The following is a 27957-nucleotide window of genomic DNA, read 5'->3' as shown; positions in this document are numbered from 1 at the left end:
TTTATGTAGCTATGGTCATGACTAATTACTTGTTGGAAGGTTCGTATCCTAGCTTGAAGACTGCTCTATGAGCATGTGGACAAAACTGTCATCACTCCTCAAGATATCCCATTGATTATATTTAATCAGATGACAGCAACAGACATTTTACTTTTAAATAATTTATATTTTAAACGTATAGTCTACCACACAGAACACATATTTTCTACATGAGACCCTACCAACCACTAGATGGCATTAAACCCAAACCTGTAGACAGGCCCATAAAGCTCAACCCGCCCTGGCAAATCCCTCACGTTTTTGACTGATATTTTAAGCAAGTTACTGTGTTGTGTGTTGCTTACCTACTTACCTCACCGATAAACTGCTTAACAGCTGGTTGATGAAGGCCATTTTGACATTTTATAAGGGCTGTGAGCCTAGGTAGCCTATCACCTTAGTAAGTGGTGACCAGATCCCTGATATCAGTCCTAAGTCTACTACCTGTAGAATGTTGGTGAGGATTGGGTCAGTTGACCTTCTGTAGTAATCTACTCAGCCCTTCACTGAAATAAGATCCAGTCCATTCCCACCATGAAACTCTGGGCCAGTAGGCATTAGCCAATACCATGTCTTCCTAATGATTTACTGATTTCTCATATGTAGCAGATCAATGGAATTTCAGTCTCTCATGTCTGTCCGGCCTCATTTGTTGAATATTCAAACATGCTTTGGTGTGAGTCTGTGGATGGTCTGTTAGTCCAGCTAGGGTCCTTTGAAGTGTTCTGTGATGTAATCCCAGGAGATGGTGGTAGTTCATTCACACCTCATGGCCACACTGCTCTGTCATGTATTAATAGTCCACACAGCTGTTCTCTGAGGGACTGCAAACATTCACAGCATGTGATGCTGTCTTAACATACATAGGCTACTGCTACAGGCAGATTTTAACATCTTATTTGTTGCACATAAGCAGATGCTGCAAGTTGGTGCTAAGGACAACATCATTGATTGGCTGCATATATATGGAAGCAAATCAGTGATAACGTTGGATAAAATGCACAGTTCCTACCTCAATCATTCTGAATATTGTAGCAATATAAAAAATGATCTAGGCATAGCATATATGTATGGAAGCAAATCAGAGACATCATGTTTAGAATTTTAAAAGACATTAGATCAGTTTTTATAGTGCTACAATATTCTGAATGTTTGAGGTAGGAAGATACTGTGCATTTTATCCAACTGATGGTGTGTTATGCACAATCAAAATATAACAGAATCCACAACAGTATTAAAACATTTATTCCAACATGCATCAATCCATACATCAACAATCACAGCTACATATATGCCCAGCTCTGTGTTTTTTAGGACTGGGTCAAGTCTTTACTTAGCTTTTTTTCATACCGTGTTTGACATTAACAATGAGAGATTGTCCTGGATTCAAACATACCATCAAACACCTGAGATTTATGTAAGAGGATTAAACATTTAAACCACTATTCTTTCTCCTTTGTGGCCATTTGTACGAAGTAACCCAATTTTAAAACCTATGTTTGAGCATGATAAATAAAGCTGTATAAATTCCATCAAATTATATGTTAATAATATCCCTTTTATAAATCTTCTTCTGTAGAATATGTTAATACACTCAGAATAATAAGACCATAAAGAACCATATTCTTTTAGCCTCATACACTGCTCTGAAATGACAAAGGATATATATATATATTTTTTTTTATCATTAAAGCACTGGGGTTCCATGTACTCGTCATAGATAGTGAGGGAACCTTTAATGTGATAGAAAACATTTGCTCAGTTCAGTCTGTCTTTGTAATACTTAGTAAGTAATTATTAATCTTGGAAAGTTGGAAAGAAACTTAATGTTTTTTAATAGTGAGCAAAATGAGAATGAATTTAAACAGGAAGGTTATGACTGTAGAGAGAATGCAGAATAATCAATTCATCTCTTTGGCTGGGACTGCTCTTGACCTTTGACCCTGAATCTCTTATTGGTATTGTGCTTCCTGTCCACATGCCTTCAGCACCCTGCATGCCTATTAATTTATATTGAATTCATATTCAGCTGGTGTATTTTCTGAGAAAGAGGCTATTAAGATGATTTGCCTTCCCAATGACAATTACATTCTTGATACTGTATCACTAGCTGTAATTTAGTAATACATGTCTTGGATAAGAAATGTGGTTTTCAATGAAGATTCTAGTAGACAAACACCTGTACTGTGTTCGTTTGGCCGCCTGTATTGTATATAAAACCATGAGAAGTATAATCTAGGATAGCTGTTGTTAAGACGTTAACATCTCCTGCAACCAGCCTATCAACTTTGAAATGCAAACATGATAAAACTGACCAGAGTTTTAGTTCTTGTGCCGTTGTCTGGGAGAATTCTAAACCAGCAAGCTAACAGACAGTACATAGATATCTAGACACATGCTTTCTCCTGAATCACAAACATACATTTAATTCTTATTCATAAAAAAAAAGTGCACAAGACATATTTTTTTACGTTCAAGTTCATATTTACATTTGTATGGAACAAGATCCACAATGTAATGTTTATAATCCTTTGAAAATAATGTCTAATAATCTTGTAAAATGTCATTATGTTCCTCAGTGCACATGCAAAATACTCACAGAACCGTGAAAGGTTGAGCTGAACATGTTTGTTCAGGTGTATCTGTCTATAAAATTACTGTCATGTTGAAATAGGTTTGCTAAGTGTGTGAAGACATTCAATGTTTAACTCCAACTTGTGCTGTAAACAGAATATAGATTGATAATTTTTGTTTTCAATTACAGTTGAATTATATTTTCCTACATAAGTTGTCCCATGAAGAAATCTACGATTCTTTGGGGAAAATGTTATACATGAATGGAAAATGTATGTACCGAAGATAAACAGATTATTTAAAACGTATTCATGGAATGTGGGAATCATTGCTCAGATGACAATGTTTGATGATATCATAGACTATTATCAGAGCTTCAACATTTATAACCTGGTCCTAGAACAGACAGATAAACAAGGCCATCATTTTCAATGGCCTGTTCATAATTTCTAATATACACAAAGAGCAGTGGCTGCAGTAACACACATAAGACCTCACATCAGTTTGATACATCCAAAGGACAGTTCCACTCCGGTATGTAACAAATCCTCTGCATGAGGTGTATTTAATTTGCATTACAGTGTGTCTCTGATGAAGGGTGGAGACATCGATGAAGAATACCTTCACAGTAAACCTGACAGGATACAGGTGGAAGAGGCTTCATGAATGTCATTACCATCACCATGTGTTAACTCACTCAACCTAGCTGTGACATAATGTATTGAAAATCAAAGACACCTGTATAAATTTCATCTTCTGAGCCAAAACGGTCCATATGTTCAGTTTGGTTAAAAAAGTGACTATATCTGTGTCAGCACTTGATAATCGGAGCCAACAGTGTTTCTAAAGGTCCTTCCTGCCTAAGATCATGAACACAAATATTCACAATGTAAACTCGTCATGCTGATACATCAGTGAACCGAGCACTACAGTTATTTAATCCAAGCTGGAATGACCACCAAACTGAAAAAAACAACACAGTACTTATAAAAACGATGTAAACCATTTGTTAAGCGTCTAGGAGCTACATGGTAGAAGGGCTGGGTCCATGTTACTGTAATCATCAGTGTTGATAACTACTGGTTCAGATCTTCATGTCCACTCATGTAGTCTGTAGATCATTGTATGATGAGGCAGTAGGCCGACATCAAATTCAGTTGGGTAAAAAATAAGTCACATTCACCAGTGCAGTCAAAGTTTTGATACTGGAAAGTGAATTTGAGTTGTAGTTCCAAAGGGACAGTATAATTTAATAAGTTGTTTCTGTCCATTGGTGCTCCATGGACCAATGAAATCCTTGGTTGTTACTGGACCAATCATATAGCTTTTCCATAGTCAGTTTATCATCACCTTGTTCTCTTCATTCGGAGATGCCTTTTAGAAGTATGCTGACTTTAGGTATCTGAAGGGACAAGAGGAATGTGACATAAGATTTGACATTTTGTAACACGTTAAATAACTGCCTCAATCTGCTTTTCTTTTTTTCACGTCTTGGCTCTTAGAACTTCCTCCCCCAATCCCAGGCACCACTCATGGGAAGGGAGAGCTGTAAAGACACCATGGTATTTCTACAGCTGTGATGACAGCCGGGCTATTCCTGGTGTTGCAAACTAATGACGTGTTCCCCAAAAGGTCTGGACAGGCCTGCTAATTTCCCAGGGAGTATGCTGCGTGACTGAATGAGGCTAAAACCCAGTGTGCTGCTTTAACGTCCTCCAGTGATGGAGCCGGGACATAATCCAGAGCGTTTGGTCCCAAGGCTTGGTGAGGGCTGATCTGCATGAGGATCTCGTTGGACTTCACTCCTTATGGCCGGGGGTGCTAACAAGCAAAGATGGTGTGTGTGTGTGTATGACCGTGTAGGATCCTCACATCCATTCTTCCTCCCCTGTGTGTGTGTGTGTGTGTACATGTGCTCGTGGGTGGAGAGAACAGAACATAGTAACTGTTTATTAATGAATAAGAAGAGAATACATGTTGTTAATCCCTGTGAGGACCCCTCTGAGCTTAGCTGGAGAGATTCGCTGCTCTGGAACAGTCATCCCATTTAGCTGGAACAGACATTTAATTAAACGAAAGCTTGTTACACATGCATGAAGGACGGCCAGAATTGTCATTGAGAAAGAGAGTTTTTACACATACTGTCCAGTATCAGACTTATTGACGCTAACGTTGATGAAGAAGGACTCTGAAATAAAACACCATCCAGACAAACATCCAGTAGATCACAAATTTCCAGTTCAAAGGTGGAAAAGATAAGAGCCTTGATCTCAGAGTCAGTCGCACAGACTGTGGACGGCATACCAACCTACATGAAAGCAATTATTGTGTGATCAGGCAAAGACAGGTCCCTCCTACACTCCAGTGGCACCTTCATTTCCTCCTTTAGAGACACATCATTGACTGAATATAGGAGCTGACAGATTACTTCATTATAGACAAATAAAGAACTGATGCTGATAATAACACATAATATTACAACACCATTGATCTTTCCATTGGAATAATCTAGACAATAATTCTTGATCTGTATCTGAATACCAGAGCAGTGTTTGTCACTCACTAACCATTCTCTGGGAGGAGAGCAGAGAAAGAGATGAAGGAGAGTGGAGCCAGGAATGAAAAGAAAAGCAAAAAGGAAAATTAAGGTGGAAAGTTGGAATGCACCGAGAGGAGCAGAGTAATTATTAAAGAAGGTGCGTTCTCTCTCACACACAGATACTTTACTGTGAAGCCAAACTGGTTAAACGCACGAGAAAATAAAATCATTTTTTATTAATAAAGAAATTCTAATTGGAAGAGAGTGGAATGGTTAACTTGCTGAATCTTCGCTTCTTACAATTCACCTCGAGGTAAAACTTTTTTACTTTTATAATGATTTTTTTTTCGTGACATATATTGGTTCAGCTTTAAGATGTCGACTGATGGGAGTAATATCCACATTAAGATATATAATTTTGGTAATTTCATGCTAACATGGCGATATTCGGTTCCAGTGAGTCAGTATCAGAATTGCAGAGAGCTGAGTGGTCTGGAAGAGAGTTCTCCACTCAAGGGAGAGAGGGAAAGAGGACCAAGAGTAGGAAGATAGAGAGAGAGGGAGAAGAGTGTTCTGTTGAGATACGGGAGTGTAGAAATACATTCAATATGGTTTTACAGAGATTTAGGAGGGAGTAAGAGGTGCAGGAAGAGAGAGAGAGAGAGAAAGTGGGGGTGGGGGGTATGTAAAGATAGCGGGTAAGAGACGTTCAAGGATGGAAAAGCTCAGTGTGGGGTCATGGGGCATTCCAGAAAGCTACTTAAAGGGATTCTAGCCACCTTAGAAATGGTGACTCTACATCCATAAATACCGTCTCAGGAGGTGAATCAGGTCAATTAGGTCTCTTTACAGGACTTGGCTACGAGGCCACGGATCTTCCAGCAAAACTGCTTGAGGCTTAGTTAGACAGCCAGACAGAGTCAGTGGGCTGTCTCACGGGAGTGATGGGTAGGTTTAAATCCCATCAAACTGAATGAGAGATGTGTCTAACAAAAATCTAACCACCATATATACAAACCACTACTGCCTTGGCACCCCAATATATACTAAATATCTTCCCTTTCCATGGGGAAATGGCTCAACGGTGGATTTCAATCCACGCAGGACAACACCTACCTGGTTTACTGTGTTCTGTCTGGCTCGATCTTGGTCTCTCCATTGTGCTTGTCGTTGGACTTGGCGGAGAGGTGGGTAGACATGGTGGCTGCCTGGACCACGGCCTTGAAGCTCCTCTTCCTCTTCTGGACGTTCTGTTCGGGGTGGAAGAGGATGACGTAGACCTTGGGCATGTAGAGCATCCCCAGAGACACAGAGGCACTCAGACTCATGGAGACGGTCAGCGTGGTGGTCTGGATGAACATCTAGGACGGAGGTTGGGCAGGTCAGTCCACCACAGACCTACTTTCTCTTCCACACTCATTTGATTGACAGCTCTACATGCCAATATCACAGGAGGAGGATGGGCACTGTATAAGTATGTACTGCATTGATGTTCACTCTACGGTTCTGTGTGTATTGGGAGACCACCAAGCCAGCAGCAATACAATACTTCAGTACTGCACTAATTCCCTGAATGCATAGCATCACACAGGCTTATTAAGATGGAGGAACATTGTCCTCCCACACACACTCTTAATCTTGCTTCTACCACAATACACCCCAGCATTCACCCTCCTCCCCCTCCCTCCACCAATCCCCCCAACCCCTTAGAGGGTGGGTGCTGTCTTTGTCACCATGTCAAGGTGTGTCATCCAACGATAAGGAAGAAGAAAAAACAGCTTCTCTGTATTTCTCCTCTCATTCCCATATCAAAGGATGCCTCAAACGGACACAACTGTCTGCTTGGCAACTTGAGAATGTTATCACGAGACAGCCAGCTTGTTCCTCTTCTCTAATATTCTCATTTAGCCTATTGTTCATTTTAAAGGCTGAACATCTACAGAAATGCACAGACGAGGAAGTGTAGAAGTCAAAGCCAGTAAGCTGCCGCCCCACACACATACTACATTACCCCACAACAGACCAATCTACGGCCCAGAAAACATGGTTTCCTGGTAGTCTGTCCCACTAACACACCAAACAATCCATCCTTCTTCAGCTGTTAAAGGTATTTGGGACCAAGTACAAAAGAAGAGACATGAAGAAAGGAGAGAAGAGAGATAAGAAGAAAAGAAAGGAGAAGAAAAAGGACGAGAAGAAAAGAGAAGAAAAGCGAAGCGTGAAGAAGGACAAAGTAAACACCAAAACGCTTGACACAATTCCACCTCTCCTCCTCCATGCAAACTCCATCCCTACTTACCTTCTCTGTGGACTGGGCTGTGCCAAAGAAGATGGGCACAAAGGCCAGCCAGATGATGCAGGTGGTGTACATGGTGAATCCTATTGGCTTGGCCTCATTGAAGGTCTCGGGCACGCCCCGGCTTTTCACGGCGTAGACGGTGCAGGTAACCATGAGAACAATGCTGTAGCTCAGACAGCAGATGAGCGAAAGGTCCGACATGTCACACTTCAGGACCCCGCGGGCCAGCTCAGGGTTGGGGGGGCGCTGCTCCTCGTAGTCGATGGTGGTGTGAGGGGGGACCACCGCGAACCAAACAAACACCCCTAAGACCTTAGAAGGCACAACATACGCTAGGTTCACCGAGATGGACCTCATGTATAGTGTGCAGTATGTATAAATAACCGTGAACCCCTGACCAGAACACACACAGTAGGAACGACATTTGAATCTCGGTTGCTTAGTTACGTTTGATATCCGCTCTGCAGTGAGCAGATACAGTATGGGCTGTCAGAAGAAGTCTGGATCCTGCGTCAGTCATCTCTGAGCCTGCACTGCGTACGACAGGTACCACACCCAACTTGTGTGAACTCTATCTCACCATATGCTGCCACACACATACTCACTGAAACTTACTCTCACATGCGCTCTCTTTCTCTGTCTGTCTTTTTTTCTCTGTTCCATATCTTTGTAGTATTGATCAAACTGTAGTAAGCATAATATAATAGCTGGCTTTCAGAAAAAGAGGATCTAGATCTCCACAGGAAGCACAGGAAATATAAGGCGCCACATTGCACAGATACACTACACTACTGCCAACTACCAATCAATCAATACTACATACAGCAAAGACGTGTGAGACACAAGGAACAGGGACAGAGACAAAGTGAGAGAGGCAAAGGATGGGGGTTCAGAGGGGGAGCGAGGGAGGTGTACATTTCTGATACCATGTTTGGCATGTCTAACTGCCTTCCAGGGATGAGAAAGAGAGAGAATAAAGAGGAACAAACTAAAGAATTTCCAAAATATTATGACAAGGTGAGCAAGCTGGCCTACAAGCCCAGTTTACTCCTGTCCAATTCAACACAGTGTGCGAGAGCAAGAGAGAAAGACAGAAAGACGCACCTGTACAGATATCAGGACAAAGGTGATGACGAGCTGAGAGGTGGGGCTGATGAACCTGGGCGGAGACACGGACTTCTTGCCCTGCTCGAAGATGCGGTAGATCCGGTTGGTCTTGGTCAGCATGGCCGAGTAGGTGATGGACATGCCCAGGCCCAGCAGCAGTCTCCGGAAGGCACACACTACGGCGCCGGGCTCGGCGATCATCAGGAAGGTGATCAGATAGATGAGGAAGATGCCCGTCAGCAGCACGTAGCTCAGCTCGCGGCCCGAGGCTCGCACGATGGGCGTGTCGTTGAAGCGGATGAAGGTGACGACCACGGAGGACGTGGCGAGGATCCCCAGGATGGCGAGGAAGACGGGGATGATGGCCCAGGGCGAGTGCCACTCCAGCTTGATGATGGGCGTGGAGCGGCAGGAAGTGCGGTTGGGGGTGGGCCTCATGTCGAAGGGGCAGGTCTCGCAGGTTAGCTCGTCAAGCTGGTAGTGGTAGCCATCGCAGAGCTCGCAGTGCCAACAGCAGGGCACGCCCTTCACCATCTTCTTCCTCTCTCCAGGGGCGCAGGGGAAGCTGCAGACGGAGTCTGGGATCTGCCGGTCGCCACCTGACCACTGCATCTCCTCCACCTGGAGGGGGGGGGGGGGGGGGGGACAGAAGGTACTTCTGACTGGTCATTCAACTGGCCAGGGATCTTTACTCACATCCTACATGTCAATGAAGCTTTGTCCCGTTTTGTCTACGTGAGAGTAAGCGATGAGTGACGGCACTGTCACTGTGAGTTACATTGAGTCGAAGGTTGTTGGTCCACTGTCCGATGACTCTGTAGCCAGGGTTGGTGGTGTTGGACATCTGGAACTGGAATATGTCGTAGCGCCCCGGGGCGTCTCCATTCTCATTGAACAGAACCCCAGTTCCTGCACTGCCTACAGAACCACACAGCAACAGGACGGTTAGCAACACATGAACACAATGCATCAAGAGAACAGATGTTGTTTGGGCACTGCCAACCTGTGATGGAGAGCTGCATCAGAATAAATGTGAATATTAAAAAATTAAAAAGAATGTGGATATAACCATACCTCATGCCAATCAGTAAATTATTCAATGGGCTTAATTACAAAATCACTCACAGAGTAATTGCACAAACACAAGTTCAAACTACTAGAGTGTAGTCAAACCCCCTCATTATTCATCCATACAGTAATTGCACATTGTTCATACAGTTGCTAGAGTACAGTCTGCCCTTGGCTTTGAAAGGCAACAGTACAGAATGATCCTGTAATGTACAGGCATCCGCATATCCGTCTCTGTATAGAGATGGGGTATGGGAGGGAGCATCACCAAGTCATCTCACTCTTCATTACACAACACCAGACAACAGAAAGTGACATTAATGTACAAGACAGAGAGAGAGAGATGCAGAAAAAGCAGATACTCTACTGATTTGGAACTCTGTATTTCACCATCCATTTGCAAAATGTGTATTGATATGTGTACTCTTGCTACATAATTGTATTCAGCCTCTTGTCTCTGCCTTTCTGTGTCGATGGATATCTCTGGAGGAGGGGATCCCTTACTGATTGGCTCTTCCCAAGGTTTCTTCCATTTCTTTCTTTTCCCCTTGTCTTCTTTGAGGGTTCAGGTTGGTTTAGGTGCAGTTCTATAGGCGTGTGTGAACCCTGTGTAACGTTACTTGTGAAAAGGACTACACAAATAAAATGAGATCTGATTAGATTCGATTTAGCGAGATCAGACTGGACTCTAAAAACGGAAAGAAAAACAGAGAAGATTAAGAGACGGAAAAGCGAGAGAGGGAGTTAGGTATAAAACAGCAAACTAACTCGTTATGTACTCCCCCTCTTGCTTATTCCTCAGAGCGTTCCACAGCCCTCTACCTCAACCCAAACAGCTGGCTCAGCTGAATAATTCATCCCCAACCCTTCTTCCCCAAAAGATCACACCACAAACACACGTCTCCCTTCATTTCCACATGGTTGTCACAAAAACATAAAACAAAACACCCAAAAGAACAAATGCATAAATTGCAGAAGGACCCTAACCCCTGATTGGGACCAATAAAGACTTGAATCAAAGCACCGATGAGAAAGGTGTTCATAAACAACTGAATCACACCACAAGCCCAGCAGAGGTTATTGTTATTGAGCTACAATGGGTAAGCAGGTGTTTAATTCAGGGGTTTTTTTACAACCGAACGCTAATGAGTGCTCTTCTCTGACCACCTGAACAGCCAGCGAAGCCAGAGTGTTTGTAGACTCTATGTACTGTCACATTCAAACCCTCCAGGTACTGCTGGCCTGCTGAATAAGACAGGGCTTGGGTCATCAATGGAATCTTCAGTCTGGATGTTCTTGTTCAAATACAAGCCCCTCCCCCCTGACACTCCAGACAGACTCAAGCCAATGCTAGGATTTCAAATACTGTCCCATGAATAGGCCAAAATGGCCTATTTATGGGACTCGGGACGCGAAGGCTGTCTGGATTGAGCTATGCACTGTTAGCAGCTAACTCACTTTCCATTGAAGTGGACCAACCGTGAGCAGAGCCAGAGTTGTCTACTGTCCTGTATAATTAGATATAACTAAGGGACAAAGCGAGACATTTGGCCAACCTACACGGCATTGGGAAAGAGCCAGGCTGAAGCTGGGGCTGGGGCTGGGGCTGGGGCCAGGGCCAGGCAGATTCTCTGTGGCAGTAATGCATATTACTTGTTCAGGCTCCCCCCAGGCTCTCCCCTCCTCCCTCCATCCCTTCCCCCAGGCCCTCATCCCCCTTTGCCAGAGTGTTCACAGATGACAGAGACACGACATGGACTCACGGCGGGAGCGTAGAGCTAAAAGAAGACGGTTTTCATAGAAAGCCCCCCGCTCAGCTTCTCTCGCCATGCCACCAGAACATGGGGAGAGGGGAGAGGCATGGTGGACGACCGGGGAGAGATGGGGGAGAGGGGGGAGAAAGCCATTTCCTCATTGGTGTGTCATTAGAGTAAAGGGAACGATAGGGTTAGACAGTTAAACCTGAGGGACATCAGGGGACATGGGGGAAGATAAGAGAGAGGACAGAGAGACAATGAGGGAAGAGGGGAGGCAAAAAGAGAATGTGGGAGGCAAAGGAGAGGAGAAAGAGAAGGAAGCAAAGAATAAGAGGATGAGCGTGTCGTGTTGTGCCTGAAGTTAGACTTTAGGGACAGGATGCTGACATCTCTCCTCCCTTACCAGAGGCCGGGCCTGCACGCAAGCACTAGGGCGAGGGAGAGAGACTACACACACGCACACACACGGGCTGATGGGCACAAACACACATAAGCTCGTGTGGAAATGCACACAAAAGTGTACCAGCACACACACACACACAAACACCAAGAACATGCAATGTCCATCATAAACACCTTCCAGGACTAAAACACTGTTGTGACATCCCTTCCTCTACAAGTGAAAAGTCCTCAGAAACGAGTTTTCGGACCTATAAACAGAGCCATCTGCCTCAGCTCAGACACAGGCCCTCCTCACCGTTGAAGCCGACGGCACGTATGTAACTGAGCAGCATGCGTCCCTCCACGGGGTCCATCTTGTCGCAGACCCCTATGGAGCCGGGACACAGGTCCTGGTGCATGTTGTGCAGGGCGTGAGCCATGGCGTACACAGCGTCTATCACAAACTGCACCTTCCCCTCCTGCTCGTAGGGGGTGTCCCGACTGATGCGCTCCTCACCTGGGGAGGGGGGAGGGGGGGGGGGGGAGGAGGGGGACGGGGAGGGGGGGAGATAAAAGCCATGTCACATGTCTGCCAGTAGAACCAGCTTATGTCCCTCATATGTGTTGGTGTATCTGTAGGGCACCTGTGCATTTCTTCTTCTCACTGTCGATCTTGATCCCGGGCCGGGTGAGTTTGCAGCGGAAGTCATCTTCCCAGAACTCGGCGAACCAGATGTTCCTGCGGTTGTTCTCCAGGGAACGAGAGGTGAAGTACTGGTCAAACCCTGGATGGCCACACCAAGGAACACACACACACACAGACTCAGGGAAGCTCATCGGTGTGTGTGTATGTCCTATTGAGGCACGTCTGAGGTTAGCATACCATGTGTTTACACATCTTGGAAGGTGTCTGGGGACAGTGTGTATAAATGACAGTGTGTGTGTGTGTTACCTTCGATGGAGGCTCTCTTGGGCAGGATGGTGACGGCCCCCTCAGCCACGTCCTCCTGCTCCACGATGGGGGAGCTCTTCGCCCCCCAGCTGTCCGACCCCACAAACAGGAAGTGACCTGTAAGGTTAGCCCTTTTTGCCGCCTCTAGGACACGTCTGTAGGCGGAAGCAGAGGGATTTAAAAGTACAGGTGTAGGCTACACAGAGAACTACAACTACAACAGGCGTGTCTTGGTTCCTTGATGAAATCCAAAACTTTAAAAATACATTGGAGTGGGGAACACAAACACACACAGACTCCCCAGGATTTGTTTCTAAAAGACGGCATTGTTTATGATGTGACACCTGCCATGATGCTCTGGAGAGCAAGGAGCTGCGTCACTGAGGGAGATTAAACACTGCCGTTCCCTTAATGCTAGCTGGCAGCTTCTGGCTTCATACGCTGTGTTGGTTTATGTATAAAGCTATGTATTAGTATACCATATATTATACATACACCATGCATTTACACCAGCTTGACTGACGCCCATCGTGGCCACCAGCCTGCCTCAGTCACAGACTGTCATCCACACATGGCTGGTATGAAAGTTTATCACTGTCTGAGCAAATCCAATAACCTAAAGTATGCAAATACTGACTCGTAAGTCATAAGATTCTGTCTCGTTCTTTTGTCTTCCTGTCTTCCTTCCTTCTTTTTTCCTCCTCCTTCTTTCTTATCTTCCGTCCTCTGTTCCTTCCTACACACGGCCGTGTTTCCACAGTCTCTAAACGCCTGTCCTGTCAGCAGAGAGACTGCAGAGAGACTGCAGAGCGACGCTAGATGCTAGTCTGATGCTGCTGTCCTGTGCCTCCAGATGTCTGAATGAGAGGCAGCCTTTGGCGGCTGCTGCTGAAGGGAGCCAGGCGGGGTAGAGGGAGAGAGAGGCAGCCTCCTCATCAGTCACACAACAGAACCGACAGCGAGCTGTCCTTGTGGTTGCACACTGTGATGCAGAGGAAGCGCATCGCTGGCTCTCCTGGTGTGGGTCTGGATGACTCAACAGCTTCCCTGTGGCTGCTCGGTACATTTCCTTGTTTTCAAATTGGAAAATACAATGCTAAGACACAAGCTTGTGTTTGTGTGTGTGTTTGTGTGTGTGTTTGTGTGTTTGCGTGGATCATTCCACCTACAGTGGATGTATGACTCCATTAAGCATTCCAGGGTGTTCCAACACACATAGTTCATCCTCCTCTCCACTCAAGCTTGAACCAACAATGAGGACAAAAAGAGCCTCTCTCACCAAAACACCGTCGACACAATCTATCCTTTTCACCTCTGCCGCAGTTCCACTTGATGCAGTGGCCAACCACGCAGGCTGATGTAACCTCCCGAATGCTGGAACAGCCTCAGCAAGGAAAAGGGCCATACGTGTCCCCCTACCTGCTCCAACAGCGTTCGAACAGCACAAGACTGTGCAACAGTTCTGTTCAGCACAGTCCGAGTATTCAAATTCAAAATCAGTTGTCCCTTTGTTTCTTAATTAAAAAAGGGACTGTAGCACACGGCTACTGTTATCTCATACTGTAGGCAAGAAGGCACACTCTTATCTGTCTCTCCTCCTGGGTCCTCCATCTTTTCCTCCTTCTCTGTCTATCACTGTCTATGTCTCTCTGTATTAAAATGATCTTCTTCTTCCTCTCTCCCTCTGCTGTGTGTGTGTGATGCTGAATGTGTGTGTGTTCTGATGCCTCACTTGATGTCATCCTCATTGGCAAAGATGATGACCCCGCGAGCATTAGACGTCTCCATCAACCTCTTGACGATCTTATCAAACTCTCCGGGCTTTGGTTCCCGTGGGATCTTCAGTGACTGGGCAATACACACACCTCCTTCAGATGAAACACACACACGCACGCACACGCATACACACACAGGAACATTGATGTGTAGATTGAACCAGGGAAAATGAGACATTTGAGTGAAAATAAAACATCGATGCCATCAATAATCTATAATTACAGTGATTAGAGGTGCAGAAACTACGATGTTCACAAGGTTATCCATGCCGTGTCCACATTAAGGAATACCACTTCAAAACTGCCTTGTACAGTAGTATTCAGGAGAAGAGAGGAGATTAGATAAGTGGAGGAGAGGAGAGGAAGAGAGGAAAATGTAGGAATAAAATAGGAAAGGAAAGCGTGTCAACTGTACCTGCCTCACGAGAGATCTGCATAAAGGCATCCACTCCGCTCTCTCCATAGTTCCCCTCAGAGGCCAGGGTGGAGACGTAGTTCCAGCCCATGGCTTTGACGATGTCCACCATGGCCTGGGCCTGGTAGGAGTCTGGAGGCACCACCCTGGAGAAGAAGTCATAGCGGTTGTTGTCACTCAGCTCTGGGGCTGTAGACGCGTAGCTGATTTGAGGGATCTGGAGGAGAGAGAGAGAGAGAGAGAGAGAGAGAGAGAGAGAGAGAGAGAGAGAGAGAGAGAGAGAGAGAGAGAGAGAGAGAGAGAGAGAGAGAGAGAGAGGGAGAGAGAGAGAGAGAGAGGTGAGTTAGGGATGCATTAGAATAGGGTAGATGTTGTTGTCAGTCTGCTCTGGCGCTGAGAGGAGGAAGCGGTAGAAGAGAGTCGTGAGTTTTGACGGAGGAGATGAGAGTCAATCACTGATCTGTTGTATTGTAGGACATGTGTTGCATAATATACAGACATGAATCTGTGTGAGTGCACACACACACACAGTGACATAGTTCCGAGCTTGTGTAATAGGTTTATAGTCCTGGTGACCATCCGATTGTCTGGGTGTCTGACGCTGCCACGTTCATTTGCTCTCAGACTAACTGATCATTATTGGGAGCCGAGAAGGTAGACAGAGAAAGAGAGAGAGAAAGAAAGAGAGAGAGAGAGAGAAGGGAATGTGCTGGGGAGAAGGAGAGAGAGAGAAGAGGGGAGAGAGGGAACCATTTGAGAGATTATTGGTTGGGATTACCGAGATTTTAGTCAAATGAAGAGCAGCTCAGAGTGAGTTGAAGGGGAGAGACAGAGGGGGCCTGTGTCTGGTGTCCACCATACAATAGGGAGTTCACCTCCTTAGACACATAGCCACAAACCCATTCATAAACACGTGTACTGTACACAAACAAACGTGTGAACACATATGCGCACAGAATGAGAACACACATGTACACACACATTCCTGTGCATACAGATGCATGCCCACACACACTTTTGTGCTTTTGCACAAAAGGCTCCCTTTGGACCATATGACATTTGACTTATTCAAGGAAAGGTTAAGCCTACAATAGAAACACATTTTTCATTGGAAAAGTTTCCTTTCCTTTTTAGTTACTGTGTCACTGTTAATAAGAGGATTCTTCTTTGGTTGCAAGAGCGGATCTGGTTTAAAAATTAGTTTGTTTCTTTTTTTCAGTGTGAAACAGACCAGAGGCTGACCAAACAGATTCTCTATCACAACACTCCACTCTCATCTTACAGAGAACCTGCTCACAAATCCACTGTTTTAATCACTATAATGGTGCTCTCTTTTTGCTCTCCACAGTACAGCCCTGTCAAACCCTGTGTGTGGTGTGTGTGTGTGTGTGTGTGTGTGTGTGTGTGTGCGTGTGCGTGTGTGTGTGTGCATATCTGTATGCTTCATATGTGATGTATGATTGCTATTGGTCAAATGCTACACATGAAGCGTGTTGTTGTTTATCAAAAGTAACGTAGAGTTCAAGTGCAGTTTTCCTTGTGGCTCCTTAAGCCTTGCCTGCCCTGTGGAAATGACGCATTCTTACAGACAGGACGGATGCTCCTTGAGGACATGCTAATCTCTCTGAAATACTCATTAATTAAAACTCAAAGTTCTCAAATATGCTCACCAGGGACCACATTGCATTCTGAGACACTTTCTGTTTCCACTGAGTTGGGTGAAATATGTAAAGACTGACAAATCCTCAAATTCTGTTTCAGTGTTGTTAACAGGAAATCTGTAATAGCGTTCCACTGATATAGAGAGGAACCTGTGGTATGGGTGTGAACTGTATTACTGTAATATGCATGTGTCATCTACATATTGCAGACTTGTATAGCATGAATGCATAATACATACTGGTCGTTATGTATGAATGCTTCCCCTGTCTGTCATAAGTGGCCTAGTTTAATTGACAGGTGCTGTAGGCTCCACCCTTGTCTGTATTGACTTCACTCTCTCAGGAGAGAGAATGCTAAATGATGCATGACCCCCATCCTGACTAGCGCTTACACTTACTCTAAAGCTAGCTCTAGCGCTAAAGCTGCCGCTGTGCTTGAAACAGAGCGTCATCCCATTTGGAAAGTTTGAGCAGCTGTTGAACAACCAGACTCCCCTTAGATTGACGGCACAGAAACCCACAGAGGCATTTAATATCCAGAGAGCAATCTAATTCCAGCTGCTGGCGGTCAGGTGATGCTGGAGTGGACCAGAGCTGTGTGTGGGGGAAAAGAGAGAGAGAGAGAGAGAGAGAGAGAGAGGGAGAGAGAGAGAGGTGAGTTAGGGATGCATTAGAAGAGGGTAGATGCGTGTGGGGGAGAAAGCAGGAGGTGGACGGTGGCCTTCTGATAAAACAGGTCAAGGCTCCATTCTCATATGAATAGATTTGACAATGTGCGGATGATTTATTTAGGCTTTTGATTGGTTAACATATGTCACAACGGCTTATGGCTTAGTGAGTGTAAAGCAGGTCTGAACTTCAACAGATATCTACCAGCTGCCTTATTGGACGTTCTATCAGGAAGTATCTAAGCCTGCTGAGCTGGCTCTGTCCCAGCTCCACCCTGAATATAGTTTCTGCTGCTGGCGCTAATTGGGTTAATTTCCTAAATGTATTGAGTCTGATGCTTCGAGAGACAGAAAGGAAGAATATAAATAACGGATAAAGGAGGAGGAGAGGAGGGGTTGAGAGAGACAATGGAAAAACAGAGCACCATGGAGACAGAGGGCATTAAAGTGAACCGATAGCAATAAAAAAAATAACAAAACACAAATCAAGGAGAATTGTTATCCAATGGCCAGTGAATGTTAGTTTTTCTTCTAGTCTTCCCCTCCCTCCAGTTCAGCTATGTTAAGCCTGGGAGAGGGACTGTCCTCTGGACCTCAGCGTGTCGGGGAGGCCCTGATCCTCTGCAGCTCTGGTCAGACACCGCCTGATGTGTTATCTGGTCCTTAGACCCCCATAACTGGCTTAGTGAAAAGGATGTGTCGCTAAGCTGCCCACAGAGTGGCAGCCATAGAGGAGAGGGAACACAAATCTTACTCGGAAGGATTCCTTTTCATAAAAGATCCCATTGCGAAATGTAGACGGCGGCATTCACAAAGACTGGCACAGCTCCAGGGGGCTTATACTATGCATACTGTACGTTGCACTGCGTGTTCCAGTACTGCAGGGGGCTACAGTATTGCAAACCCTGTAAGAGGCAGTGTTTACCTTATAGAGATACACTGGATCCATTTGTGAGCCTGAGAGGAGCCGCCCTCCAAATGGAATATTAGTATGGATGCGCCACGGTGGACACTGACGTTAAAAAATTGAGTGGCTAAAGCTGTTCCCTGGACTAAAATGCAATGTCTCGTCATGAAAGATAGATGGAGAGCGAGTGTTCACAGGCACATCTCCACCCGACTCCATCATCCCAGAAAAATCTGTAATTATGCAACTAGCTCTGGGAATGAGAGAGACACAGAGAGAGACAGAGAGAGACATAGAGAGAGAGAGAGAGAGAGAGAGAGAGAGAGAGAGAGAGAGAGAGAGAGAGAGAGAGAGAGAGAGAGAGAGAGAGAGAGAGAGAGAGAGAAGAGAGAAGAGAGAGAGAGAGAGAGAGAGAGAGAGAGAGAGAGAGAGAGAGAGAGAGAGAGAGAGAGAGAGAGAGAGAAGAGAGAAGAGAGATGGAGTGGGGGAGACAGAGGCAGAGCGACAGAGAGAGAAAAGGCAGTAAATGGAAAAAAAGGAGAGACGGAAAGACTAAACAAGATCAAAAGTAGTGGGAAAAAACACAGAAAGATAGCTTGAGACAGAGGGAGAGAGAGTGAAAGGATATGGAAGGATAGTGAATGAGAGTCTATCTGGGCTGTTTTAGCACTCAAGCCTGCCATAACCTGTTTGTAATCAGCAAAAGTGCAGGTTGGAGGAGGTCAGGGATGGGAGAACAACACAGATGACAGGATGACAGGGTGTGCATGCGTGTAGCTGTCCCTTTTCCCAGCATGCCTCGAGCCTGCAGCTCTCTGCTAGATTAGAGACGAGGGGTCTGTAGCCCACCCACTGGAGCTGGGGTTGGTGTGAGGTCATTGTGTACAGTGGAGGTGGTTTGATAACATGAGGGTCAATTGGATACACTTCATCTAAGACTTGGGAGGATGTTCTTTTGGTCTTGTGGTTTATTATTGCATTGGTGTGACACACCCAATACTCAATTGTCAATTACATTTGGTAGAGGGCTGAATGGAGCAAAATTATTTTAGGTCCATCAAACATGGCTAGTTGAAGGGTAAGCGACAGTACGAACAAATGGGGAAACCTGCCAATAACTGTCTGGCTCAAACATCACTAGTGGCATCCTGACAGCTTCTACCAACACGGTCACTCAACGCAATTTCACAGACATTGCAGTGGAAAGGAAAGTGACAGTTATGGTGTGTCGGATTGTTGGATAAGGAGATGTTCTGCAGCCCAACACAGCTGTCGGGTACATTAGGAGTATGGCAGACAGAAGCAAACGCTCAATGATCTCATAAGGTAAAGAGAGCTGACAGTTTTGACGCAACTTTACAGCACTTTACACGGCTCGCTACTTCACACAATAGAACCGACTCATTATTTTATCTTCAGGTTTCTCAAATGGCATTTTTATGTCTTCCTTTAATTCTGAATAATGACTGCAAAATGTGACAGTTTTTCAAAGCTTTTAACATCTTTATTATTTAGCCTCCAACTCAAATGAGGTTTAAAGTATAATAACTGACAATTAGAAATCCTTGTTTTCTGTGGGTCTTTCTGCTTCAGTGCTCTTCATCTCTCTACAGTAAAGTATGTATTTAATGAAGGGTGCAGGGCCAGTGTTCCGCTCCACTCTCTGCTCCATTGTCCAGCTTGCTTCTGAATTAGCTGCTTTAATTAGCCCATTGTCTTCCCTCCCCTGCCCCTGACTAGAGCACATGGCTCAGGCTTGCCTCTATTTTCATGCTCTTCTATTTGAAGGGACGACGGCTGCCAACTTCACTGAATAACAAATACAATTTCAACGCATTGATGGGCGGATAAATCAGATGTTTCGTTTCTGTTCTCGGCTAGAGAGATGGATTAGGGTTAACTGGGGTCAGCTACTTGTTAGAGCAGTAGGAGTTTATATTAGTAATTGTTGTTTTACAGTCTTGTTGCTGTACAGTGACTTGTTTACTACACAGACAAGATTATACAATGTTGTTAAATATACACTTGAGGTGTGCCTAAAAGTGCGCCTTGAGATGGGCCTGATTTACCTACAAGAAACCAGTGGAAAAGTGTTAAAAGTGAAAATAATTATAAATGACTCAACTATTTGAAATGTATCAATCAGGACAAGCCACTTCAGATGAATTATTTTGTTTTCGAAGGATTCCTATACCATTTAATTTCTGTGTTTGGTCTGAAAGTTTGTATGTGAAAGAGTCTGAAAGTCTATGCATGCTATTGACAGAATCCAAACAAAACATCTATACACAGTATAATGGAAATCATTCTGGTTACCAACTAAGTGTAGCATTTCTTTGCCTTTTTTGTGTAATAACAAATTCTGGCCTTTCAGATACACTTTACTTGTTGATGTGGTCCGGTACTCAGATACAATACCTTGTGCAGTCAGACAGATGCAATCTCTTACAATCAATTTCCCTGTCCTCTTGTTCTGTACACTTAAAAAAGCAAAGGGACCATCTACAATACAGTTACATTTCACACAACAATTCCCTCCCCTTACATAAGAGCCATGTAGGAGGGGATTTGCGTGTTAGAGGAACGGAAGAGAAGTGATGAGGAGAATGGAGAAGTGGAGTGGAGGAGAGGGGTGGAGAGGAGGAGAGGGGTATTCTGTTTGAGCTTCCAGTGAGGAGCAAATCTCAACATTAGTCACAGGGATTCACCATTTTCATGTACTTGGCAGTGGATCCTTCTCTTTCTTATTCCTTCCTTCCTTCATTCTCTCTCTCTTTCTCTTTCTCGCTCCCTCTTTTTTGCTGCTCTCTCTCTCTCCTTTTTTAGTTCACTTTGTCTCTCTCTTCCTCCCTCTCTCTCTCTCTCTCTCTCTCTCTCTCTCACAACCTCTTTTCCTACTTTTCTCTTTCCCTCCATCTCTCTTTCCCTCCCTCCCTCCATCTCTCTTTACCTCCCTCCCTCCGTCTCTCTCCAGATCTGCTCTCCCTGAAGACCAACCAGAGTCAGGGAGGAGACAGCAGTGTGAGGTAATGTAACAGATTTAAACTGGTTACAGCTTACTCCTCAGTTGAAGTACTGCCCCCCAGAGCCATTGAGATAACTAGCTTCCTGGTGGTGTGTTAGGAGGTGGGGTGTGTGTAAATTAGAAGGCCAGAAGGTGAATCTTCTCTTGAGGGAAGATGGACCGGAACTGCAAAACTCTGGAGGGATTGACAAGCAGCTAAGTGGTGCTAACACTTGTGCCGGTGTCATCAACAGGTTCTTTTGGGAATGTCTTGAGAAACTATAATATGTTGCTTAGTAACCCAAAGAGGGAAGGAGACAGATGTATAAAATAAAGAAGTCAATGGATCATGCTCCAATAAAACCTTGCAGCCTATTTTCATGTTTCATTTGTCAAAAGCTTGTAAGAGTTGCAAAGTGACACCTGTCACACAGAGACAGAGACAGACTGATGTCTGTAACTGTCACCCTAGAGCAACGCTTATTAAAAGAGAGACTGACAGGCTGGGGCTTGTAAACAACACACCTATTTGGTTCTCTCTGTTAACAAGGATATCTGATAAAATAAACGGATTAGGTTTTCAAATGAAGATGGGTTCAGTTGACACCCACTGCTGCCTTGGCAACGCATAGTCTTTGCCGTTTCCCCGCCTACCGTGTCCGGTATGATTTGTATCAATTCCTCGTTTCAGTAATACTTGATCCAGATGACTACATTCAAAGCACAACAAAGGACACATTTCCCGGACAATAGCTTTCATCATACATTCATGGATTCAGTTTATCATACATATTCATAAATGTTGGCTATTTGTTCAAATCTACATACGTTCTTGTTTTGTCACCTTATCAACAGCAGGCCTTTGATTCTATCCATTTCATCACACATTTATGACCCTGTATGTCCCCAGTGGGGATTAAAACCTGTTCTCCTCTAAACCCTGTCATTAGACCAGGAGGACTTTGGATAGGTGTGTCCTAGTAAATATACTGTATATTCCAAACATGGTCGGGACACCTCCAGCCTCAAAAGACTTGCTGGGTTTTCTCCAACACCATTCAAAATCCCTTCGGACCAATTCCATGGAGGAAACTGAAGGAAAAAACGGAATCCCTCGACGAATGCCAGAGAGAATGCCTTTTGTCCTTTGGTTCCATTCAAATATTCAATTACAAATACTTAGAATATTGGCACCAACATACTGTATATATTTCTTCTTTTAGATTTTTTCTGACTCTGGAAAGAGATGCTGCAGAGATAATAGCATTGTTTCACTGGCAAGTTGGTTGCTAATCATCTGTCTCAAAGCCAAACACTCTGCCCAGATCACACAACACAAAGCCAGACCCTTTGGGGCTGAGCAGAGCTGCAAACATGATTTGCTACACTTTCCAAATCCTTACTGTCAATTATCTACAGCGCTTGCTTGGGGCAAGGCCTTTCCCAGATCCGGACCATGTGACCAGACACCCACTCAAAGGGGATTGTGGGTAAAGAAAGATCCTCCATGGTTTAGGATGAGAGACACACACTGGCGCTTGACCTCAAAGAGTTTGACATGAGTAGCCTAACTCGTAGCAATGATCATGTACAAGATGTACAAACAGTGGCAAAGACTTGAAGCATTTGAACTTAAAGGTGTAGGATACCCAAGAGCTTCAATCAATAGAACGAGGAGACAACTGTTGACCCTCTGATAGTCAAGGAGCTAGGAGGAGTAGCTGGTAAGAGACTCATGAACACCTGTTGCTATGCTACAACACATGCTGGTTTCCCAGAAGTCACTGTGCCTTCAACTTAAACTTCAGCAGATAAAATACTGTAATTCAACTAGATTTCAGAATCAGCACCTAGCAGCAACATAGACCCAACGCACATTTCAGCAGTGTGTGTGTGTGTGTACAGCATTGGTGTTTATAGGTGGTCTATGACAGCAAAACCGGTAATTCCCATAGTAAAATGAATGAATGAAGTTGTATTATGTGTATCAAATGTTTTTCCCATGGTCCTCCACTCCTGACTCACCTCAAAAAGCCGAAGCACGTTGGCCACCATGATGGACACGGAGCTGGCCGACGCCCCGATCACTCCCACTACCCTCTCTGGCTTCCTGATGATGGGCGGCTCACCGTTGGAACAGCGGATGTCAGACGTGTCCTTCTGGATTAGCGCCTGGACGAAGGTGAGCGACTGCTCCAGGGCATAGGTGTCCCTGGAGCAGGTGTCCAGGATGCGGGCCCCCAGGGTGATGTTGGGCAGCAGCTCTGGGTCGGAGTTGATCTGGTCCAGGGCGTAGAGCATGGCCTCCATGCGGTGGATGCCCTTCTCTTTCTTGATCTCCCCGCAGGGAAGGCCGTGAGGCCCGCGCGAGTGCACGGGGAACAGCCCCCCCAGAGTGATGTCACCGGCGATTTTGATGGAGTGGGGGTGGAAGTGCTGGTGCGAGCAGGAGCCAGGCCACACCCCCAGACCTAACCACACCCACAGCAGCCAAAGGAGGTGGGGCCAGTGGGTTGAGTGATAGGTTCTGCCCCAGGATACTCTGTATGGCTGGTGGTGAAGGCAGAGCCATGGGGGGGCGGACGATGATGATGTCATAGTGCTGGGATGTTACAGGTTGGAGTTTTCACCCTCAACTCGAGGCAGCTGAGAAAATATAAATCAATCAAACGATCAATAAATCAATCCAATGTATTTTCATTACGTGTCACAGAGTGCTTTTCAGGCCCCAAACCCACCTCCTCCTGAGTGCCTGAGAAGCAGAGGGGTCAGGAGGGAAACATGTCTACAGGGAAGAAGTCTGACAGGACACAGTCATCATACTACTTTCAATGCCTGATAATCCACTCTGGTTATTGGTTCATGGCTTCAGAGCATAAATCGTTATAATAAATGTTCTGTGTGAGGAAGACATCAATATAATTAGGCAAGAGACTGCAGACGCCTCAAGGATGCAGGGAAGACACATTGACATGGTCAGAAAAAAAGAAGTTCACTGTAGAATACAGATCTATGGATTGGGAGGAGAGACCAAAGCTTGGTTGTGGCTATAAAGCATTTGTATTTTCTTCACTAGGGCAGGGTTTCTCATGTTTCTCATTCAGATAGCAGCTCAGGTCACACCCCGTGTGTTAAGACGAGCTTACTCCAACAACGACAGCAGTCATAAGATTCATCAATAGTAAGCTTTAATTAACCAGAGAAGTCTTACATTTCTGAAGTGAGCTTTGGCCAAGAAGAGCATGAAGTGTAAAGCAACTGGTGGTGACAAATCTGACTTGTATATAATATTGTATATATATAATTTTGTGATGCAGGCCCAATGGAACCCCTCAGGTTCATAAGATTACCTCCCAGAGGGGCTACCAGAACATGGGCCACCACTAGGGCTTGTTTCTGTACTGGGCGTGAGGCCGGGTCTACCAGCTGCAGAAAGAGGTAGCTCAATTGGGCTTCCCAGCTGCATGAAAAGCAAAACATACTATCAGGACAATGTAATGAACTGCTGCTGTGGCTTTTGAGATATGAGTCCAAGCATATCATCAGAGGAGTGGCATTAATATGGAGCCAGGAATGAGAGACAATGGAAGCAGAACAAATCCAATATGTGGGGAGAGCCCTACATTTCAATTAAGTACAATTACATGCAAATTGGTTTATAAAAAAGTGTAAAAAAAACATGAAAAGGCACAGTGACAGTACTATGTGTACCAATCTATAAATTCTACATTTGGGCCAGCAAGAAAATGAACACTGTGACATTTCCACTTAACACCTCTTAAACAAAGTGAAGTCTCTCAGATTTGAAACTAGCTGACCCCTTCACTCTATCTCTGTGTGGTGCTGACCCCTGACCCCTGACCCCTTCACTCTATCTCTGTGTGGTGCTGACCCCTGACCCCTGACCCCTAAACTCTATCTCTGTGTGGTGCTGACCCCTGACCCCTACACTCTATCTCTGTGTGGTGCTGACCCCTGACTCCTTCACTCTATCTCTGTGTGGTGCTGACCCCTGACCCCTGACCCCTTCACTCTATCTCTGTGTGGTGCTGACCCCTGACCCCTTCACTCTATCTCTGTGTGGTGCTGACCCCTGACCCCTGACCCCTAAACTCTATCTCTGTGTGGTGCTGACCCCTGACCCCTACACTCTATCTCTGTGTGGTGCTGACCCCTGACTCCTTCACTCTATCTCTGTGTGGTGCTGACCCCTGACCCCTGACCCCTTCACTCTATCTCTGTGTGGTGCTGACCCCTGACCCCTTCACTCTATCTCTGTGTGCTCAGATGGCTGAGCGGTTAGGGAGTCTGGCTTTTAATCAGAAGGTTGTTGGTTCGATTCCCGGCCTTGCCAAAATGACGTTGTGTCCTTGGGCAAGGCATTTCACCCTACTTGCCTTGGGGGAATGTCCCTGTACTTACTGTGAGTCACTCTTGATAAGAGCGTCTACTAAATGATTAAACGTAAATGTAATGTGTGGTGCTGACCGCTGACTGATCCATCGGTTGAACGTTGGGATGTGACTTCTGCACTATTCAATCAGTATGAGAAACCGGGAAAGAAAGAAAAAGAGAGGGACAAACCAACTGAAAGAAGGTGCTATTTTGCACTAGAAAGACTGTGATTCACACGCAGCTCATGATGTCCACGGGCACCGGTGACTCATCAGACGGTACCAGGCGAGTGAGTGCTAGCCTGACGACGACCATCCTCAAAAAGACAAAAAAAACACGCCACAGGGCAGAGGAGACAGGACCCGGGCCCTTTGACAACACTAATTATCAAGGAAGATCTTTTTTAACAAGGTCCATAGGGCTCGCTAGCTTCACCTTACTAGACTATATTTAAAAATGACTTCTATAATTTGTTTCTACCTCCTTTAATCCTCCCTGTGGCTGGATTATCCCCAGATTCTCCACTATTCTGGGCCAACATTACTGGTCAAGGGGGTTTTCAGATGCCTGCCAGACCATACTCTGGGGATGACCCCACTAAGGCTCTGCACACAGGAATATGGATCTGATACTTCAATGAAAGGATTATAAGGAAAAAAAAAATATTTGATGTCATTTGTCTGTTGGCTTTACTGCCACTTTCTGAGCAATTGCTGCTTAAAAGTACTGATTGTATGATGCCCATCAAAGAACCAAGGTTACCGTGACTCGACTGCTACAGGACCCCCTGGACAGGAAGGTGTCCCTGTGGTTGACAGTAATGACATCACTCTAGGCTGGTGAGATACGTTCCAAGCCATGCAGTACACTGTATCATTTAAGTTATCAATACATGTACATCTGAATAAATATATAGTCAAGCCCTTTAAATGCATTCATATGCTTCTCTGTTGTTATTGAGAGGGAGGTACATGCAGACTGGTTACTGCTGGTGTGGAGAGGGTGGTTACTGTAAATAATACTTGGAGGATGGGGATTCCCTTTTAAGTCGCATCAAAACTATCTGATGTTATTCAGCAGAAAACAGGGTATTACTGCCATATGTCACCTTCCTTTCACGTGTGTTTAATTCTCACTCAGTCGGTAGTTTAGGATCAATCAATGGGCGAATATGAAACGACCACTGAACCTTTCTGTTTTCACTATGCAATTATATACAGTATGGTTGATTGTACACAAGAAATTCAGACAAATCTTTTTTAACGTTTGAATTAATTCAGGATTGTTGTTCTAACGCAATGGATAGATATGAACGCACGCACGCACGCTGGGTGAAGATGGTGATGGAAGGTGCGCGAGACGCATTGCTTTCTTCGTATTCTTTCATTTAATTTCAAATGTTATTTTGCATAAGAGTGATAAAACACACACCACCACGAGTTTCAGCAATGAAGCTAAACCAGCGAATGGAAAAACAAAGCGAATCAACAGGAAACTTTGAAAACATGCGGGTCCGTCGTGTCCAATCTCCCAGCCATACCAGTTTTTCAACTGTGGATAGTATGACATTGGTAGTTCAAATTGTGACATTAATTTCAATCGAGAGCCAGTACTTTAGGAATGATCGTAGTCTATACATTCTGTTTGGAAGCTGATTATGACGGATGATGATTTATGACATGCCGAAACCCGTATCACTCACTTACCTCAAAGTTCTTTATGATTACCATAATATTTTGTCTGCACTTTCCCCAATTAAACATACAGTAGAATAATGCCTCGATTGTCAATTAAAGTCAATGTTGTTTAAAATGTGAATCACACGAACAATGGAAAAAGGTGCAACACTCACCTGCAAATTCCATAGACCTGTTTCACGAACTTGCTCCACGCAAGAACACATGGAAAACATGATCTGTTCCAAAAATCTGACCAAAATCTGACATTTTAAGCTAATTTAAAACAGATGATTAAATTAGATTTCCCTGGTATTTTTTTGATCAAACTTGCCATTTATTGGATTCCATTGTGATCATTGGCTTTCGATGCTCCGTAAAATATGCAGCATACCACAACTGTGACTCTTCAAATTATTATCAAATATCAATAAAGCCTCGTTTTTCCGTTCTCTTCTTTCTCTCTCTCTCTCTCTCTCTCTCTCTCTCTCTCTCTCTCTCTCTCTCTCTCTCTCTCTCTCTCTCTCTCTCTCACACACACACACACACTTTCTCACTCAGTAATGGTTGCAGATGTGGATTAGTCGAGTGTGCATGCGTGCTTGTACGCGCGTTCGAGTGTGTGTCTGTACAGTACGTCGGTGTGCTTGTGTGTCAAAAAGACAGCGAATGGCGGAGGTCAGATATGACAGTTTGACGAATTTATCATCACGTCTTGCCTACAGCTGTGTGGCCTTCAA

General features: G+C 44.8%; 1 protein-coding gene across 1 annotated transcript; it reads right to left on the bottom strand.

Moving 5' to 3' along the window:
* Nucleotides 1–7: 7 nt before the first annotated feature.
* Nucleotides 8–27703, bottom strand: grm6a (glutamate receptor, metabotropic 6a). Its single transcript, XM_047040287.1, has 12 exons — nucleotides 27394–27703; nucleotides 23172–23792; nucleotides 14907–15123; nucleotides 14449–14584; nucleotides 12717–12871; nucleotides 12409–12549; nucleotides 12081–12281; nucleotides 9337–9476; nucleotides 8556–9179; nucleotides 7452–7763; nucleotides 6269–6513; nucleotides 8–4015 (listed from the first exon to the last, which is right to left on the bottom strand). The coding sequence occupies exons 2-11, from the start codon at nucleotides 23742–23744 to the stop codon at nucleotides 6274–6276; spliced, it is 2739 nt and encodes a 912-aa protein (XP_046896243.1). The 5' UTR covers nucleotides 23745–23792; nucleotides 27394–27703; the 3' UTR covers nucleotides 8–4015; nucleotides 6269–6273.
* Nucleotides 27704–27957: the final 254 nt, after the last annotated feature.

This window comes from Hypomesus transpacificus, chromosome 18 (genome assembly GCF_021917145.1).
Source record: "Hypomesus transpacificus isolate Combined female chromosome 18, fHypTra1, whole genome shotgun sequence".
NCBI classification, from domain to species: domain Eukaryota; kingdom Metazoa; phylum Chordata; class Actinopteri; order Osmeriformes; family Osmeridae; genus Hypomesus; species Hypomesus transpacificus.
Note: the sequence above shows the minus strand (reverse complement) of the source record. Positions and strands in the feature narration are given on the sequence as shown.

Excerpts from the sequence above, each read along its gene's own strand:
- grm6a (XM_047040287.1), bottom strand. The coding sequence starts at position 23,744 with ATGACATCATCATCGTCCGCCCCCCCATGGCTCTGCCTTCACCACCAG. Across the intron at positions 15,124-23,171 it reads ACGTGCTTCGGCTTTTTGAG|ATCCCTCAAATCAGCTACGC; the intron begins GTGAGTCAGGAG and ends TCTCTCCTCCAG. Across the intron at positions 6,514-7,451 it reads CAGCCCAGTCCACAGAGAAG|ATGTTCATCCAGACCACCAC; the intron begins GTAAGTAGGGAT and ends CCTCCGTCCTAG.